General features: G+C 34.8%; 1 protein-coding gene across 5 annotated transcripts in view; it reads left to right on the top strand.

Moving 5' to 3' along the window:
* The window catches only part of LOC132552780 (alpha-adducin-like), a 68,269-nt gene that overhangs the window by 28,079 nt on the left and 20,642 nt on the right, over positions 1-19,548 (top strand). For all 5 annotated transcript variants that reach the window (XM_060216972.1, XM_060216973.1, XM_060216970.1 and 2 more), the window contains 8 exons: positions 11,527-11,617; positions 14,322-14,564; positions 14,830-14,981; positions 15,534-15,908; positions 16,533-16,631; positions 17,319-17,489; positions 17,926-18,068; positions 18,745-18,874. In XM_060216972.1, coding sequence (XP_060072955.1) covers positions 11,548-11,617; positions 14,322-14,564; positions 14,830-14,981; positions 15,534-15,908; positions 16,533-16,631; positions 17,319-17,489; positions 17,926-18,068; positions 18,745-18,874 — 1,383 coding nt within the window. In that variant the 5' untranslated portion in view covers positions 11,527-11,547. The remainder of the gene's footprint in view (positions 1-11,526; positions 11,618-14,321; positions 14,565-14,829; positions 14,982-15,533; positions 15,909-16,532; positions 16,632-17,318; positions 17,490-17,925; positions 18,069-18,744; positions 18,875-19,548) is intronic.

Below are 19,548 nucleotides of genomic sequence, written 5' to 3'. Positions count from 1 at the left end.
TCATTAAGTTATCACTTCAGAAAATACCTTCAATTGCCTCTTTAGCACACTACACATGTTATGGATGAGTTGTATGCTTATGTATGCAGCATTCCCATAGTATAATTTGGTGCGTTGGCTATAGATGAGAAGACACTTTACAGCCATGTGATAAGTTTCACAGATGAGTAAAATTTTTGGGGATAATTATTGTGACTATATAACTATGAAGATATGTAGGAAGGTGCTGTATATGATGTATGTTTTATATGCTGTAAATAGCTTAGAAGTTCTTACTGTAGCTGATGACGACATCTATCCTGTAATACTATATTACCACACTTGATATCATCATGGCTGTCTTCAGAACAATTTGGATGAGGGAAATAATTGATGTACTGTAGATAAAGACTTATTTTATTCTGGACATAAACTTAAAAAAATGTGGGACAGTAAAGCAGGGAGTGGCTGTAATTTAGGCTCTATACAGTATACAGAATTCAAAGGAAAGAAAGCAGGAAACACTCTAGTATGGGTTGGCCAGCCCTTCAGTTAGACACATCTATACAGTGTTAAAACAGTTAGGAAAGGAGAATTGTTTGTCACCAGGTGGGATTAATATTCTGCTGGTCATAGGTGGTGGTGGTGAGGTGGGGGTTTGTCACTGGAAGTAGGGTGCTAAATATGTGATGGGCGGGGTACCAAAGAACAAGCAAAGAAGGGGACATTCCCTATATAAAGTATATTAAATCAATTTGAATGGGTCAATTTAGAAAAGTTCTAAGGATTCATTTGGTAGATTAATCACTGGTTAAATCAGTATAAGTCACAAAGTAGGGGCAGTGATGGGGTAAGGGGTGACAGCACTGCAGTGTAAATTATCAATATTTTACACCAGATGGGATGGAGGGAATAAGAGGGGATATCTCAACAACATTTTAATGTGTGTGAGGTGAAGTGAGGATACCTAACCTTTGTTGGAGGGTAGATGTACTACACTTAAGATCAGGGCGAGGGGGAGTGAGACTTTACAATGGTACTAACAATTAAACTTGGATTACCAAAGAAAATGAAGAGGAGTGATGTTTCAAAAGTACACGTATATTCACATAGGGTCCTTGAGATGTTTTCAGCAAGAGATGGGTGGAGAAATGTCCTTTATCAGTGTATTAAACAGTAGGGTGAGGGAATGCCATCTATTTAACTTGATAACATAATAACAGGAGGGAAGGAATTGGGGCTGAGTAATTATCTTGTTATCTTCCTGATTTGTGGATAAAGCAGACTCCAGTAGAGATGGGCTGTTAATTAGAGTGATTTTGGTGTATTATTATGTAAACTTGGCTGTACAATACTACTGGGGAGTGTTTCCTAGGATGTGCATATAACTGTCTGATCTGTTTGACATGGGGGTACAGTATGTGTACACTGGATCCTGATGACTGATCTGCCAAAACACCAGAGATCTTACCAGGACCTGCCATAGACTTGATACTGGGCATGTAGAGATAGATACCCTTTATAGTACTGGTTTACAGCCAGAAATGATAGCAGTTGTATTGTTTAAACACTGTCATGAAAGATTAAGCACTATTATATAAGATACAAGATTGAGCTATCATCATGACTAATACTTTATTTTTGGTTGTAAGATGATGATGTATAATTTCTGTAAAGAATGAAATATCTTAAGGGTCATATAGATCTATCTAGAATTTTTTTTCAGCAATAAGCACATGCTCAGTAATAAGCCCATCCCTGTATCATCAAACATCAAACCTCTGATAAACTCTGTGCAGTACAACATTCTATTGCAAAAGTAGCTTACATTGACCTATATATTTTCTGTGGATATTTGCTTTTACTGTCTTTTATGAAAGGCTATTACCAGTTGTAAAGTATATCAGAATTGCCTATTTCAGCTGTGACCTTTACAAATGTGATGCCAGCCACATCCACTGTCTTGTCTGTTTCGGAAGCAAGCTACACCCTCTCTCATACCCGTTTTGGGAGCAAGACACACCCACTCTCTTGTCCATATTGGGAGCTCTGTACCTCTTGCCACTACCCTTTTCTGTTTCTTGAGTTGTCAGGTTTAGTGTCGTGTCTGGGTATAATGGGGTCATGTTGTTGTAGGTGGTTTGTGGGGGAGGTGCCCTTGTACATGACAAAGTGCTCTTATTGATACTCTAGTGTTTATTCATGTATGATATTATGTCATAACTTCAAAAGAAACTAAAATGAACCTATAATTACTTACCTGAGGAGCTCTTCATTTCAAATGTAATTAAATAACAAAATCAAATTAGATATATAAAAGATATGATTAAACGCCTACACATGAGTATACATATCAATATTTAAAATGTATGCAAATGTTATGCTTAGGTGTGCTGATTTTACAAACAGTAAATTCTAGCTGGCTTTGTAACTTGTTACCGTACATATTATCAGATGTGACTCATTCAGCTGTAAAATGTTTTTAAAACATATTTTTATAGACTCTGAATATACAAAATACATTTAAAGACTTTTTACTTAACAGACCCCAACAGTCAAGATCAGAGACATGAATGTGGCAAATTTGTTTGCTGGAAGTAACTCTTGTTTAGAAATAAGACAATCTCTGTTTTGGAGGTAGATATGTCAAGAAAAACATCTTGCCATTTTAGATTGTTTATTTTAATTACATTGACATATTCACTACTGTGTAAATATAAAAGTCTGTCATTACTCTATGGAAATAACCTATGTTTCAATTTAAAAATGAAAACTAAACTTTATAAGTATTGGAGCAAAATAAGAACCAGAAAATTTGGATGGGAATGGCTTTGCCGTTGATTCATTATGAGGGAAAGTAGTCTATAGCTTAGCTTTGTATATTCCTGAACATCTAGAGTAAATGAAATACCGTCTGGTAGAAAACAAGTCCATGTTTTTTGTTTGTAGATGTCAGTACAGTTAACTCCGATCTGTTATAAGGGGTATCCTTAGTGCTTAGTGTATTGAAACAAAAATGAATTGAACTGCACTGTTTAGAGAAATTTGTATAGATTAGCAAATCGAGGCAAGGGAATGTCATTTAGAGATAAAACTATAGGCGTAAGGTACAGACCTTTGTTTGATATGGATATTATTGTAGAGAGACTGCTATTTTTAGCTTTAATATTGAAAATGAGACATCAATGATTGATCTGCTTTGAAATCAAGACATATACATTTTCTGAAAGCAACATACCGTTGTAGTGATACAAGTTTATAAAATAGACTTAGAACACGTATGGGCCATAAATGACTTGATAGTTTGGATCAGAGACAGAACCTGAATCTTGGTCACTTAATAAAATTGTGATGGCACATTGAATTTGTTTGATGACTACATATTGTTATTTTACAGATAAGTGTTTTTCTCTTAGAGTATCAGTATACATTTGCCAAAACCTAATGTCATATAGGATGTAGTTTTTATTCGAAGTGTGTGCCATTTAAGTATTAGTCACCAGAATGTCTAGCTAGTTCGGGGCTGAGGTATTGATTCGGGTTTAGTCATCTTCCCCAGGAGTATTCCGATAAAAAAAACACAACAGGTTGTCAGTGGTCGACGTTAGACATCAAAATTTCAAAGCTGTGTTTTTGGCTGACAGCTTAACAAAAATCTGTCAGTTTTGTTGTGTTCAATATTATTGAGTATTTTATGTATTTGTTTAGAAAGAAATTCATTTTGATATTTCAGTAATCAGTGATCAAAGACTTGATTGATTTGAAGAATTTTTGACCAAGGTTTATGCATCAATCAAAATATACCAGTAATAAGTCATATTTTCTCAGCAGTCTCCCATCCACTGAAACATTGAGGGACGAGTAAGGATGAGTATAAAAACTTCTATATAGGTCTGTTGTAGATAACTATGTAATTAGTGTAAAATTTCATTTTCATAATTGCCTCTTGTGAGTATTACAGTCTGGTACAGACTACTATTCCCTCTCACTGTTGTATTTGTTTTCTACAAAACTTTGTTGGATATTATGTTGGTGCAGCATGTAGTTGTATGTATTAGAAGACATAAGTTGCAGTTCTATTGAGTTACAATTTGGCAGAAAAAACACCAAAACAACTGAAAACCATATGAAAATGCTTGAAAATACATCAAAGCTGATTTGCAAACTTTTTAAAAAACATCTGAAATTATTTTTAAAGCTATCAAAACCACTGAAAAAATATGAAAATGCTTGAAAACATCAAAAAAGCTAGAAAACGTTTGTAAAATTATGGGTTACAGGATGGATGATTACCTAGGGATTTCTTCACTGTAATATGACAAGAGGTTTGTTTGCTGGTTTTATAACCAAGTGACCAGCTAGAGTCATTTTAAGACAGGGTCTCATTTAAGAAGATGGTGGCCTCATTGAACAACATATGGGAGGTCCATCACTTGCCATCCAGAGCAATGAATCAGTAATGGTGTCTTGCCCAAGTACACAAGTAATGACAGCACAGATAGGTCAATTTCCCAGATTGGTTTCAGGAGAAATCATTATTCTCACTACAGGCAATCTTATCAATTAGTATTCCACGAAAAGAATCCATATGGCTGATGTAATATGATATCAGAGTTGGAATTTAGTAAACTGATGATTTCTGTTGTAAACAACTTGTAATTGGGACTAATTTTATAACGATGCCAAAGTATAGAAGCATATAACAGTCTGGTCTACATGTATAAATGATAGAAACTACCACAAGCTATCACAAAATCATGGCATCCTGTCATTAGATAGCTGCAACCTTTCTAGAACAAATCATTATAGGAATTACCATAGAGATGTACAAGCACTTTATCCTGAGTATAGGTCACGGGCTATATGGAGCTGTCTCTGTAATGATTCAGTATGTACTTGCTACCAGCCTAATTGGAAAGATTTCAGAATACAAATGCTGTTTTGACATTTGGTCATTTTAAATATGCCTTATTATGTGTTTTGTAGGTTGTGATGCATAAAATTGTCCCGAAGAAAAATTTACATTCTATTTAAGAGAATAACATTACAGTTCTGTAATCATATATAAAACTACCAACTGAAACTCGATCAAACAGAAGTTTTTATCATAATTATTGCTGCGGATAAAACTTAATACCTGAAAAACCTTGTAAATGGCAACTAATTTAAAAATTAAAAAAAAAAACCAATATTGTTGCAAACGAGTTGGTTGCTTGTAAATAACTTTCACATATTCAACAATTTCTGAACAATAAAGGTACACCAAGTGAAATTTAAAATGTTTTTTTTTTTTGGCTGGCTTTGGTTTTGAAAAGAGATATTAAAACCACTAAGCTAGGGAATAAGTATGAACAAATTCAAAATTATGTTGTCATAAAATTTTAGGTTCTCTGTGTAAATTACTATAAATAGAACTCAAACAGATTTTACAACCAAGTGTTGTGTATTTCATATGTTGCCTATATTGAAATGGATAACCTCAGCCATGTGATTAGCTTCACTGTGTTGGGGGAAACCTTCAGAAGAATTAGCTCATGTAGGGTCACACATGTTTGTTGCTATGATTGAATTTTGATGGTGAATTAATGTGCAGCCATATTGTGTAGGGGGCTGTTTGCTGTGTTTCGGTAACTCAATAGCGCTGAACAAATTTGTATGGAATGTATTTTTTGGCCCATTTACATTCACAATAGGCAGGATCACACATTGCTGATATGGACTGATAGGGTTCAGATTAATGATTAGATTGAGTGTTTCGATATATTGCTTCGGAATACTTTCTACACCAATGGTAAGCCAGACGTTTACTGTTAGGTTTAAATGTTATTTTTGATTTGGACTTCCTACTTTGTTTGAAAAAATTTGAATTTGTTCTTTACAGGCTGAAATTCTCTGAATACAAGTTTTGATCTTCTGACTGAACACGATACTGCAGTGTTTATGATGATGTGCTTGTTTGTCACATTTAACATCTCATTTAGACAGAATATAAGTATAAGATAGGATAACCGGGTAGTGTTCTGTGAAGTGTGGTCTGGAACAGCAGGTGAGGATAATAAAATCTGATGACACATCAAAACACTTATATATAGATAAATGGTAGGAGTATTTTCACACAAATTTATCTTGAGATCAGGATTACTCGTAGATATGCAAATTTGTATTCAAAATACAAAATGACAGAAAATATTGAGGCTAAGATTAAATTTATCACTGCATTGTCAGTTACAGTTACATATCAAGTTTCTTCCATTAAAGGAAGGAAAGATTTCTCTGTGCACGATGGTAAGTAACTAACTTTGTCAGAACAGAATTGGTCAATTGGGTAATGGGACTCTACAGCAACAGAGTGATAATTCTGTAGATTTTAAAAATGGTTAAAGGAGGAACTCCTAGGGAGATGTCAGTAGCAGTTGACTGCAACACGACCATTACTGATGTTTAAAAGATTAATAAATGATATAGAAAGTATATTGAATTCACAAGTTGATCAATTTTCTGTGACTAAATTGTGATCAATGACTAGAATGGATGTAAGAAGATTCAGCTGCTTTAGTGGGCTCTCAAAACACAAGTGAACACTTCAGGTTTGTTTTCTGTGAATTAGCCTGAGCTCTGGATGTTGTTTACCACCTTGTGCAGTTTTCAACTTTTCCTGATGGAAAAGACAATGAAAATAAATTGAAAACACCAAACAAACCAGCGGGTCACAGCTGGTAACCAGAAGGCAATGTTCAGTACAGAAATGTCTCTCTGATCAGCAGGATGCTTACAGAAGCAATGTCATTCCCCTCAGCAGATGGCTGATGGGCCAGACTACCATGTAATGTTACAGAGTAGGAGAAAACCTTATTGATTATAGCTTTATGGCCATACGTTTGCCCTCAAAACAACATAGCAGTGCCTAAAACATAGACTAGTCTTTGTTTGGTGTTATACATTGTTTTCTCTCCCTTGATTTTATGGCAGTCTGTGCCTTCTTGACCTGTGAAAATATTGGAGGATTTTGTGAAAAATTGGGAGCAAATTCGTGGATTTTACTTCGTTTCCGGAAAATGAAATTCATTTTGGAATGGAGAAAGTCTTGTTTTTCTGCAGTTAGATAGGTCAAACAATAACAAATGAAAAGAGCTTTTATGGTCCAAATTCATTGTGTACCTATTTGTGCTGACTGTGATGATTATTTGTCTTTAGACATGTAAACTCTATTGCTGAGTTTGAAATGACATCTGCATAAAGAAGATGTTGATATCCATCATTTAAGTACTGCCATTGCATGATAAAGTGGATTGTAAAAGTGCAGCTCAATTCCATTATTGACAATTCTATACTTAAAGGATTATTCTGAAGCAAAGAATATCACACGCTGTTTATTATTGTTATTGTTTTGATATTTGGTTTGAATTCTTTATAACAGGTTTTGATATCAAAATAATAAGTAATATTTAATATATCTATACTTTATTTATGTATGGTGATGATATAATACAGCAGAACTTTGGGGGCCAATAATGGTCCCCATTCCCAATTGAAATTATTCTATGTTGAAACCAAATTTAGAAAGCTTGCAATATGCTCCTGAAACTTTCCTCACAATTTTCCAATTTCTTTCCCAAGATGACGCAAAAAGTGAATAAGAAAGTCTGATACAGAATCATAGATTCATCATATGCATTGTGTACTACATGTCTCTTAACTAACCGTCAATGTTGACACAATGTATACAAACACATCAATATAATGGTCTGATGAGAACACTTTTACTTTACTACATGTTAGAATTGTTATGCAGATGTATGTAAATGGGAAAATTACAGGTCTAACAAACTTGTGGTGTATGGTTTGGTACAGCTTGGTGTATTTACCATAAATTATCAGTAAAGCATTGGGCCATGTGTCAGGGTGTAGCATTTGTAATACAGATCAATAGACTGCAGTGTTTAGATTGGATAAATGCTGCCCTGACTGGTACAGTTACAGTAAAAAAAACAATTAACACTTGCGAGCTAACAAATTAATTGTGAAAGGTATTATTCTGATGAAAGTTTATTTTATTACTTTAAATTAAAATCTGCACCTCAAACTTTCCTTACAATCGGATTGATTCCATATTGTTAATAAGCCCATCAATATCAATTGATATTTGGGAAAATTGCAAATAAATGCTTTTCATTGCCCACTCCTAACTTTGGGAGATAATTTGTAAGTTTGTGCACTAGGATACAGGATAAATTTTAGGCCTGTGGTATGTTGAGACCTGTGTTTTCCCCGTGTTCCCTTCTATATTCCTAAGTTGCAGCAGTGATCGCTTAGCTGGGTAGAGCATTACCTCACATATCCTCAGATGAAGATCCGAGGTGTGTTGCTGGATACTCCATAGTGGTTCGGGTTTCTAGGGAAGCCGAGAAAGGACCAGTCTGTGCTGATGTGGCTATGTCTTTGCGCTATACACTTTACTCTTATTGCTCTGGAAGACGTGACGGGTCTCCTGTATGTTGTTCAATGAGGTTGTCACCAGCTACTATAAGGAGACCCTCGACATGACCGTGACTGTTCACAGGGTGATAAATCTAGCTAACAAATATATTAATAATGTATATCCTCATTGCTCTGGAAGACGTGACGGGTTTCCTGTATGTTGTTCAATGAGGTTGTCACCAGCTACTATAAGGAGACCCTTGACATGACCGTGACTGTTCACAGGGTGATAAATCTAGCTAACAAATATATTAATAATGTATATCCTCATTGCTCTGGAAGACCTAACGGGTTTCCTGTATGTTGTTCAATGAGGTTGTCACCAGCTACTATAAGGAGACCCCCGACATGACCCTGACTGTTCACAGGGTGATAAATCTAGCTAACAAATATATTAATAATGTATATCCTCATTATTGGTAAGTTTGGTAATTAAAGATAGTACTCCATTTCATAAAGCTGTCAGTTATTGTGCTGGTATGTTTTCTCTGAGGAGAGGCTTGGATCAGTAACACAAATTATTCTGGCTATTTATAGCAGCTTCCATGTTATGCCAACATGTTGTGCTTCAGTTATTTCATTTGTAAGATGTAAACAGATATTTTTATTTTGTAATGAAATATACCAATCCTCATCGGGTTACAATGACTTGTGAAATTTTCTGACTCACATTACTCAGGCAGGGTGCTTCATCAGATATTCTGCATTTCTTTCCAGTAACACATTTATAAATTGATACTAAAATATGTTATTGTTCACAAACTTACTTAAAAATTTTGTAGATATTAAAATAGTTTTTTTTTTTTGAATGCCATCAGGAAAGGGTTTTTGCTTAGTGCTAGATAATTTAATTCAGGCATTGTGAGTCATTTTAAATTTACAAATGAAAACTAGCAAAGGATAAGCTGACAAAGATTTAGGTAGTTCAGGTTCCCCTGATTTGCTATTCTATCTGCTGCAGTGTAATGTGTAAAGTAGAGTTGATATTTCAGTAGCTGGTGAATCATTTGTTATCTCAGCCATAGGAATGTCACGTTTGTTTTTCTTGGACAGGCATAAATTAGTTGTACTTAAATGTTTCTACTGACATGCTGGTCTGTAGTGGACTTGGTTTAATCTAATTATTGATAACATGTTTGGGTTGATGTTGGGGTGTAGTCTAAGGAAGGAGATGTTGTAGGTAGAGACAGAACTTGGATGGAAATCAGAATTCTAATTGAGGACATAGGTCTAATTTAAACATTATGCAGATTTTCCCTCTTTTTTGTTGAGGTGTAAAGGAGTGGTTGGAGTCATTATCCTTTTATAGATTGGAAGTTGTCCCTTTTTTTTAGCTACCAATTTTATTTCTGTATTCAGCTCATTTGCTGGACAAGTGTAAGTCTACAGCAGACATAACCATGATTTTTGAAACCTAATTGATTGACAAATGTCAAAGGTCAGTCTTGTTAATCATGAAACTGTATTTGTGCCATTTCAACATCTTCATCATTAATCATTATGCTGCATCTTTAGAAAAGTTGGGTTGAGTTTAATGTTGTGATATATCTACCAACCTGAATTTGTTAAAGGGACATGAAATATGACCTTGGATTACACCAGAATTAACATGATGGATGTCAGTACATCTGTTTATCCACTGACCTTTGATATTGATGTCAGCAAATGATTTATGAAAATGACATATTATATGGACTACTAAATACTTAATGTTTTGCTTCACCTCTCCCTGTCAGTGTTGTTTTTACCTGATGATGTTGAATGATGAGAGTCACCGAGTAATGAAATAGATCAGGTCTAGTCTCATTGAATCAAAATACCTAATGTCAACCACTTGTTACAATATTTTACACACATCCTGGAACATTATGTTTGGAGTCCCAAAACCAATTTCGTCCAAGAACCTTAACAACTCACTCATAATGCTTGTTTTTAGTGGGATTGGTAATTACAGCTTCTAAATATTGTAGACAACACCACTAAGTGTCTCACAATTTAATTTTCTTCCTTTCTCCCTCTGTGTTAAGATGGATTTGGATTTCAAACCACATTTTTGAAATTAGCAACAGATCTGTGGTATTTGTAAAAGAAAATGTTTTAAATTTTTTTTAAGATGAAACTTCTTCCATACGAAAACCTCAGATAAATAGGATGGGGTTCGGAGGTGGATTTTAGACCTAAAACATTCAGGTTAATAGGATAGGGTTTGGAAGAGAATATTAGACTTAAAACCTCAGATAAAAAGGACAAGGGATGTGAAGATGGATTTCAGACCTAAAACCAGAGATATATAGGACAGAGGGTGTGTAGATGGATTTCAGACCTAAAATATCAGATAAATAGGACAGGCATTTGGAAGTTAATTTCATATCTTAAACTTACATAAATAGGACAAGGAGTGTGTAGATGGATTTCAGGCCTAACACCTCAGATAAATAGAATAGGGGATTCCAAGGTGAATTCCATACCTAAAGTCTCCAATATCAACACTTCAGTAGATCTTTGTCAAAGATTTGTATCTATGGAGTATTTGGTAACATGACACTACAACTAGATTTATAACAAAGGGCAAACAGGTTCTGTGATGTACATGTGATGTCATAATATGGAAATGACAATGTAGCAGGTCAAAAACGGCAGCTAAACTGCAGAATTTTACTGTTTTAATGTGAATGGTAACACATGTTGCCTTAATAAATTTGTTTTCTGGATTGTGGTACATAAAGGGATAGGTGTATCTAACAGAAATGCAGCCAGGTATTTGGTGACATAAAACACACTCAAGAGACAGCCACTATAGACAGATATTATGTCATGGGTTACATTTCTCTCCTGTTTTCTCCATGCCATAAATACCACAATGATAAAAAACAGAAATTCTGGGGGAAAATCCAAATATTTCAGTCACATCTTGCAATAAATAGGTTATCAGAAAGGACTTCATTAGAGTTAATCTGATACATGTGAATCATAGTTTAAAACAGATCGCAACATATTGTAACAGAATTTGTCAATTCTGATAGTAGTCAAGGATTTTTTTGTAATTCTGAATCTCTTTGCTTTTTGTAGGACATTCAACAGTAAGGAAGGATGACGGAGAATGGCCCTCAGACGAATGGGCCATCTAGCCCCCCCTCAGGGAAATACATAGATACCATAGGTAAGTTATATTTCAAAACCCTTAGACTCCTAACACACCTGTCACATATTAATGATTTAGCCAGTATTAGTCAACACATGAAAAATTTGGTTAATGTTTTTGTGTAGGTTGGAGAAGTTATGAGTAAGTTTTGTATAGTGAACAATACGCTGGTATACACTTGCATAAGTTCAAGCGAGGTGAGGTTACCGTCTCCCAACTTGAAAGCTATGCATAAGTCGAAATACATCAAAATGCCTACTTTATCCAAAATGTATTTCTAACCCATGAATAACAAATGCTGTTTTGCAGTCGCTGTAGGCAAGAAACACATTCAGAAAGTTCTGTGGTTGTTCATCATCAAAAACCCATGAGACTCTGCTAAGTCTCGTTGGTTTCAGATGATGGTTGTTGTCAGGAACATATCAAATACACGTCTCTACATTTGAGTGAAGTATCTGAAAGTTACAAATTCATTCTCAATAAGACACTAATACATTATGCATACATTCTACTTGTTATGAATAGAGTGTGTCCGAAAGTGGGGATAAAAGGCATTTTTTATCCCCAATAAATATTAGCATATTTATCAGAATTTTGATAAATACATTAGTTAATATGCAACAGGGCTGAAATATTGAAATACATGTACAATCCTTCATCGGGGGAAAAAAACTAAAATATCATACATTAGTTATTAGTTTGTGTCCCTTCTGTCTTATCTAGATTCTATATTTTGATGAAGGTAAGCTTGGGATTTTGATATGTGTAGGTGAAGTCTAGATTTCCAAGAGGAATAGATTACTGCACTATTCATGCACTTCCATCTTGGCTAACAAGAATTATTAAAATAAGCAGGTAGCTTGTTTGCAATTGTTGTGAAATAAATAAACTTGTTTATTTGAGCTGTCAATTCTTTTTGTTAGTTAGATATGGTTTATAAGTCTTTTAAGTCTTAAAATGCCTAAACCTTCTTCCAAGCTTTTAATGTTATATTTATGGTTCTGAAAATGTGTTTTTATTTTTTTGATAAGCATACTAGTTGGGTGAGGAGATTTTGATTTTATTTGTCAGAGAACAAACAAGACCCCTTGTCCATGTGCACTTGAAGTGCTTGTACTTGTAAATATCGGTTTATTGCAGCCAGACATGCTCGTTTGGCAGTCAATTTAGATCTGATGGGTTGATGCAGTGTTATGTATACTAAATTTACCAACGTGTGTTTTGCCTCTAGGAAAATGTTTTTCATCTGCACTGAAGTAGTATTATTCAACCACGATTGTTTCAGTTTAAATCCTTGTGAATTTTGGCTTTTATGTTTTGGAAAACACTCGGAGAAAAAGGTTCCAAACAAGAAAGTTTAGTGTACTGGAATGTTGATCTTGAAAAGTACATTCCTTCCAGATGCCCTTAAAAGTTAACCAGACATGAACAGAAATAAGTGTCATGCCCTATAATCGACTCATGCTGTCTTACACTGTCTGATTTTTGTTTTGTTTGCCTGGCTTCTTTACAAAAGCTTGACAGGATGATCAGACTTGTCCTGTCCTAAATATTCCTCCAAGTCTTTGTGGGTTTCTTTTTTTTTTTTTTTTTGAGGGAAACTTACAAATTTTCATTTGGACTTTAGATATTGAAATAAACTATACATTACAATTTTTGGCTCACTTGTATTGTATTATCTGAACTGTGTTAATGTTAGTAAAAAATAAACATATTCTACTTGAAAGAGTAGAATTTAATTTTAGAGAAATCTTACATTAATAGGTATTGTTTGTCATAGACTAGTAGATTATCTGCAGATTTATGTGACATACTTTAGGTTCAGATCAAAGACATGCCCTACGTCCTACCTTAATTATTCTATCAACTAAAGTGGGTTCTGTTGGGCAATATTTTACTAATTTCCAGGTTTATCCAATTTCTTATGAACAAAATAGAAGCATAAAACAATTGCATTAAAAAAAGAAATATCATATTTTTGTATTTCGAAATTTTTAAATGCTCTAAGCTTTCCTGAGCAATTCATAATGAAGTCAAAGCTTTGAACATACCGAGTAGTTCTGGCTCGTACTTGTGTGTATTTTATAATGCACTGCAGCAATACTTGACAGCAACGTAGCTGTTTTTACCTGGCCGGCTGAATGGGGGTGTGATGAATCATATTGGGAACTGTACTAAAAAGCCATTTGTCAACAGTGTTGATTGTGGACTTGTCATCACAGGGTTAAAGCCTATCATTATGGAGGGGTTAGAGACAAACTGTGACACAGTGGAAGGTGGGCTATGTCAATGTTTAGAAATCTGTCTGCACTCCTTAGTATCTGTTTGTGGAATAGAGGCTCTCGGGGTATTTCCAGTCCTGAATAAATATAATAAACTTGTTTCTTTGAAATTTCGGACACATTCCCCCTGTTTTCATTTTTACCTAATTTTTTCAACTGGATCAAAAGTGAGCTTAAAGGTATTCAGTGATGTAGGTTCTTTTTAATACTTTTTAAGACTTAACACAGTTGTCAATATTTTTCTGTTGATGCTCTTTAATTATATCAGGTGTGGGGACATGCAGAGTTACTGACATCTGTTCTTACCCACCAGGATGGAAAAAGATCAATTTTGATGAAAAAGAAGAAAGTTTAGAAAAATAAGAATAAATAAAACTTGTAACTACAACCAAAATTTCCTTGGAAAGTCAAAACAATAGAAATTGATGATTGTTTTTCAGATCCAGATGACCCTGAATATCAGCGGCGCATGATGCGCCCTGCAGATGTGCGGGAAGATGTGAAGCACATGGAGGACCGTAGTCGTGTGTCCCTCATCCTCAACAGTGAGGCGTTTCGTAAGGAGTTGGAGGAAATTGTGGATGAGCAGATCAAATCGGGACCCCACCCTGCAAGTCTCCTAGCATTACAGCAGATCTCTGACCTCCTCCTCCCTCGCAACCACATTGGCCGTGCCAGACAATGTAAGACATTGTCCCATTAAGGGCCTATTTTCATATAAGCTTCACTCCTCCATTCAGACTCCTAATGCAAAATTTTTGGTTAACTCCACATTGTGCACAATCAAGCTTATTGAGCTTATTTATGCAAATCTCTTCCCCCAGCAACAGGAAAATACTCATAAATATCACGAGTAATTACGACTTCACAAGAACAAATTTACTGCTACCAATTATGAAAAAGTTTACATTTCATAATGTGTTTATAATGTTGCTTTGACCTTGACAGCTCTTGGCCCCGTCATTCCAATATCAGATATCCATGGCACGGACACGATCAATTACTGCAAAGGGGAGAAACTGCTGCGATGTAAGGTGGCTTCATGTTACAGACTTATTGAGATGAAGGGCTGGACCCATGGAATCTTTAATCACATCAGTGTAAGTCACCATAATACAGATGGTTTACTCAATTATGTGTGGAACACACCATACAGCACTTTTGCACCTAAGATACACCATTAAATTATGATTGCACTGAACGCAGTTACTGTATGCTGGCAATGTAACAATTATGTGTTAAGAATTGACAATTAGCAAATATCTGATTGAACTAAAATAAATGAATCTATAATGAACACTATCATTGATTTGACAAAACTATTGATTGGGAGATTTTTCAATTTTCGACAACTACTATATGTTAATGAAGCATGAGATAAACAAGCATAAAATTGGTGAATCTTACATTATTATATACGTAGACAACACACGTAAGTTATGAAGTCTAATGGCAGTTCCAAGCAGACATCTTTCTTTGTAATCTCCTGATTCAAGTCAATTGCTTCCTGGATTGTTTTGAGGAAACTGCATTTTCATTTCATCTTCAGCTAAAATATAAATGTTATAGGAGATAGTGCCCAAGTGTTGGGTCAATTCAACATTTGTTAGTTACTGCTGATGGTTTAACTGTAACATCTGTTTTGGTTTCAGGCGAGAATCAACCAGGAACTGGAACACTTCCTGATAAACCCCTTTGGACTGCTGTACTCTGAGGTTACAGCTTCATCCCTTGTCAAGGTTGACATGCAGGGTGAGGTGGTAGATCAGGGCACAACAACCCTCGGCATCAACAAAGCTGGCTTTACTTTGCACTCTGCTATTCACCAGGCCCGCCCTGATATCCGGTGCATTATTCATCTACACACACCTCAGGCTGTAGCTGTATCTGTAATGAAATGTGGACTTTTACCGCTGTCCCAAGAGTCGGTAATTTGTGGTGATGTGAGCTACCATGATTATAATGGTATCTTAATTGACCAGAATGATCGAGATGCCTTACAGAGAAATCTAGGACCAATAAATAAGGTTGGTATCATATGGGCATACCACTTCGATACTGGGAATAAAACTGAAATTATGAACTAATGAAAAAATATGGCAAGAAATGAATAACAGTCAAATACATACAGATGCCTTTAAACATTTTATAAGGGGAAGTTCACCAGTGACAACTACCCATAAAGCAATAAGAATGGAATTAATTTCACGTTCTCAAAATAAGAACAGGGGTCAGGTACAAAGGTAACTTTAAATTATACTTTAAAATCATATATTTTAGTGAGGCTCCAATTTGGTGGTTTAAAGCTCACTTGGCACTTGGCTGAAAGGGCAATGTGAGCTTATGGCATACTGCCGCATCTGTACGTCTGTCTGTTAGTTTTTCATAAAAATCACTACTAGTCATAAACAACTTACAGGATTTTGACCAATTTGGTAATTTATCGGAAATTGTAGTACTAAAATTGGTGTAAACTTTTTATCTGTTTATCATTTTATAGGAGTGCAGAATTCAAAAAAATTAATCCCCCATGAAAACTGCTTGCAGTAGGTTTCCTTTATGATGATCAACTGAATAATTTGATGAATAAGATCAGAATTTGTTTTTATAGATATATTTTGATGAGTGACGGTTTTTGATGTGTGTTTTAGGTGATGTTCTTGAGGAACCATGGAGTGGTAGCCTGTGGTGTAACAACAGAGGAGGCCTTCCACTTTGCCTTTAATGTAATGTCGGCTTGTGAAGCACAGGTAAATATCTACAGTCCATCTACAGTTCATGTTTCCAAATGAAAGTATTTCCAGTTTAAGCCAAATGCCCAATATTTGCAATTATACTCCTGAAAATTTTCTTCTTATCATCAATGTTCTGCCCAAACTGAGGCAAAAAAGCCCCATCTGAAACCAGTGAAAACAAACCCAGCTGTCAGACATTACACAGTTTCTAAGGATTTTGTAGATTTACTGGTAAATTATGGCAAACTTGTATTGTTATTAAAATCATAATATGTTTCGTTATACTACTTAAAGTATGAAAATGCTGACTCGTTCCAAAAAGAGTACAAAAAATATGTAAATTTACTAAATTATGACTTATATCTATTATAATAACAGTATTTTTGTCTGTAAGTAAGTATAGTAAAAGGTCATAAGGGAATTTGGTGATTGCAAAAGGTTTAATTTGGTTTTATGGGGTTAAACAACAACCAGGGTCATATGAGGACGTGTTGAGAGGAACTAATTAAACACCAAGGACTTAACTATGGAAAATGACTTTTTATAATTAAAAAAAAAATGCAGATGTTATAAGATCATCACCTCCTTAAAAATTACTTTAGTAGAGTGTAATTAGATGTACATGGAATTTATTCCGTTAAAACTCAAAATTGTATGATTCTGCACCTTTATAGATGTCATTTGATTAAATGTCCTTTGCAGATGAATGCTATGGCTGCTGGTATAGATAACCTAGTTCTTATCGATCCTGAGGTTCGTAAGAAAGCGTTCATGATAGCAAACCAGGGAGGTGGAGGAGTGGATACTGGAGGAAAGAAGTGGCGGCAAGGAGAGCTCGAGTTTGAGGCCCAAATGAGGCAGCTAGATAATGTTGTATGTATCTATCGTAAATGACAGAACACTGCCCTTAATTGATGTGCTTTTGCGAAACATTCTACAAGTACTACATTCTTCTTTTACGTCAAAATTCTTTCAATATCAACTTTAATATTTGTATTCATGGATGCTCTTATTCATTTTTGTGTTCATGTTTATAGAAAGTTTCATAATTGTTGAAATGCATTTTTCAAAATTGTCAACTACTTTATAAAAGATGATTCCACTGATGTCTAAGATTTCCCACATTTTTTCTCTTCCAAAGATATTGTCTATCATTTCTTCACCTTTCTACAACAAACAATAGAAATGAGACTTGCATGGCCATAACGAAAGTCTGGTTTATAAAGTGTGTGAATTTACCACAAAATTTATGTTATTTCTCAATGTTTCCCTGATTTGTCAATGATTTGAGTGTCTCTTTGGTTTTCAGGGTTACAGAACAGGATATGTGTATAGACAGCCAATTCTTAAACAAGAAATAAGACGGGATCGTGCAAATGATGTGGCAGAACCTCCAGCATCTAGCAACCTTGCACACATGTTTGAAGGCGATTATGAAAATTCTAAATACATGTAAGTGATTGTAAGTGATTGACGGTTTGTTTCTATCAGGAAGCTGAGAATCAAACTGGTATATGCATACAAGGAATATTTCTTGGGCTATTTGGGCCTCCAGGGAGATAGCCATCCACTACCATCCTCAAAATGACCCTTGCTGGTCACAGGGGCAATTAATACAGCAAATTATAAAACATTAACACATGACTTAACTAATAACTAACTTATAATTGTGTTCATAATGTTGAACAAAATTTCTGCCGCGATCAATGCTCAAGGTACAATTCAATACAGCACGTGCAAGAGACTGCCTTATTAGATACACTGAATTGAAGTCTGTTTTGTAATTTCATACCTGATCTGACTTTCTATTTATTTATAACTCCAAAGAAAATTACAGAATTTTGCAAAAACGTCAGTAGGTCTGCAACAATAGGTAACTTGAGAATAGACTTAGCAACAAAAAAAAATCATGGAAAGTCTGTGGATAACCCTTAGGATATTACCGTTATTATGTGTATGTAGACTGTTGAATAAGAAACTGAAAATCATGTTATTATTAAAAGAATATTGACAATTTGGCAAAAAATGTTTTTCAGAGTAAAAAGAGAAAATGTTGATAGAGTACAGAGTTCAGCAATGCTAAAAGACTTGTTGACTAATACAGGTTTTATGGATATTGTCTCTGTAGGTCCCCATACAAAGTTGCAATAGAGAAACAGAAGCAACATTACAAGGCTGGCTGGCTCAACTCCCCAAATAACTATGTCAAGCAAGAGATGGAAGAGACTGGCACATCTAACCCAAAAAAGATAACTAAGGTATGGTATTAAGGCAAACTCTTCTAGAGTTTTTCTCTCTTTTAAATTTTACTTACTTTGGTATGAACAGACATTGTAAGACTGATCAACACAGTTTTATAACAATGGATTCTAAGGTTGTATTTATTCGAGGTAGTGAATGAAGGTCACATAATACGATAAGATGTGATCTTTTATGACATTTAACAATTTGGCTAATTTTCTGAAAAGCTGAGATGATCTCCAATTACTTTTGTAGTATTGGTTAACATTTTGATATTTTTGAAGTAATATCACTTTCATCTTCTTGGCTTAAAAAAATTAACATTATGGAGGTGTATCTAATTGATGAAAGTGTAAGATTTCAACCAAATATTGTATGTAGGTTTACTTTGACTTACAGAAAATAGCGAACTTGCTTTTAGAATCATTCAAGGAATGCTGAAGTATTTTTGAAAATTTAAGTATCAGTCCAAGTTACATTAATATGAAATATTGAATTATTCTGATCTGGTCTTTAGTTTGGGTTTGACAAAGTGGCACTCGCTTATAGACTTATCTTAAATGTTGGAGGGAGCCTGAGGGAGCAGGGCATTCATTAACAACAACTTTGATAGCATCTAGCAGAAACTTAGAATAAAGTCTCAAACTTATCAGCAGTAATTGATGGAATACATATATCTAGAACATAAACA

This window comes from Ylistrum balloti, unplaced genomic scaffold (genome assembly GCF_031769215.1).
Source record: "Ylistrum balloti isolate Yb309-2 unplaced genomic scaffold, AGI_CSIRO_Ybal_v1 Utg370280, whole genome shotgun sequence".
NCBI classification, from domain to species: Eukaryota; Metazoa; Mollusca; class Bivalvia; order Pectinida; family Pectinidae; genus Ylistrum; species Ylistrum balloti.
Note: the sequence above shows the minus strand (reverse complement) of the source record. Positions and strands in the feature narration are given on the sequence as shown.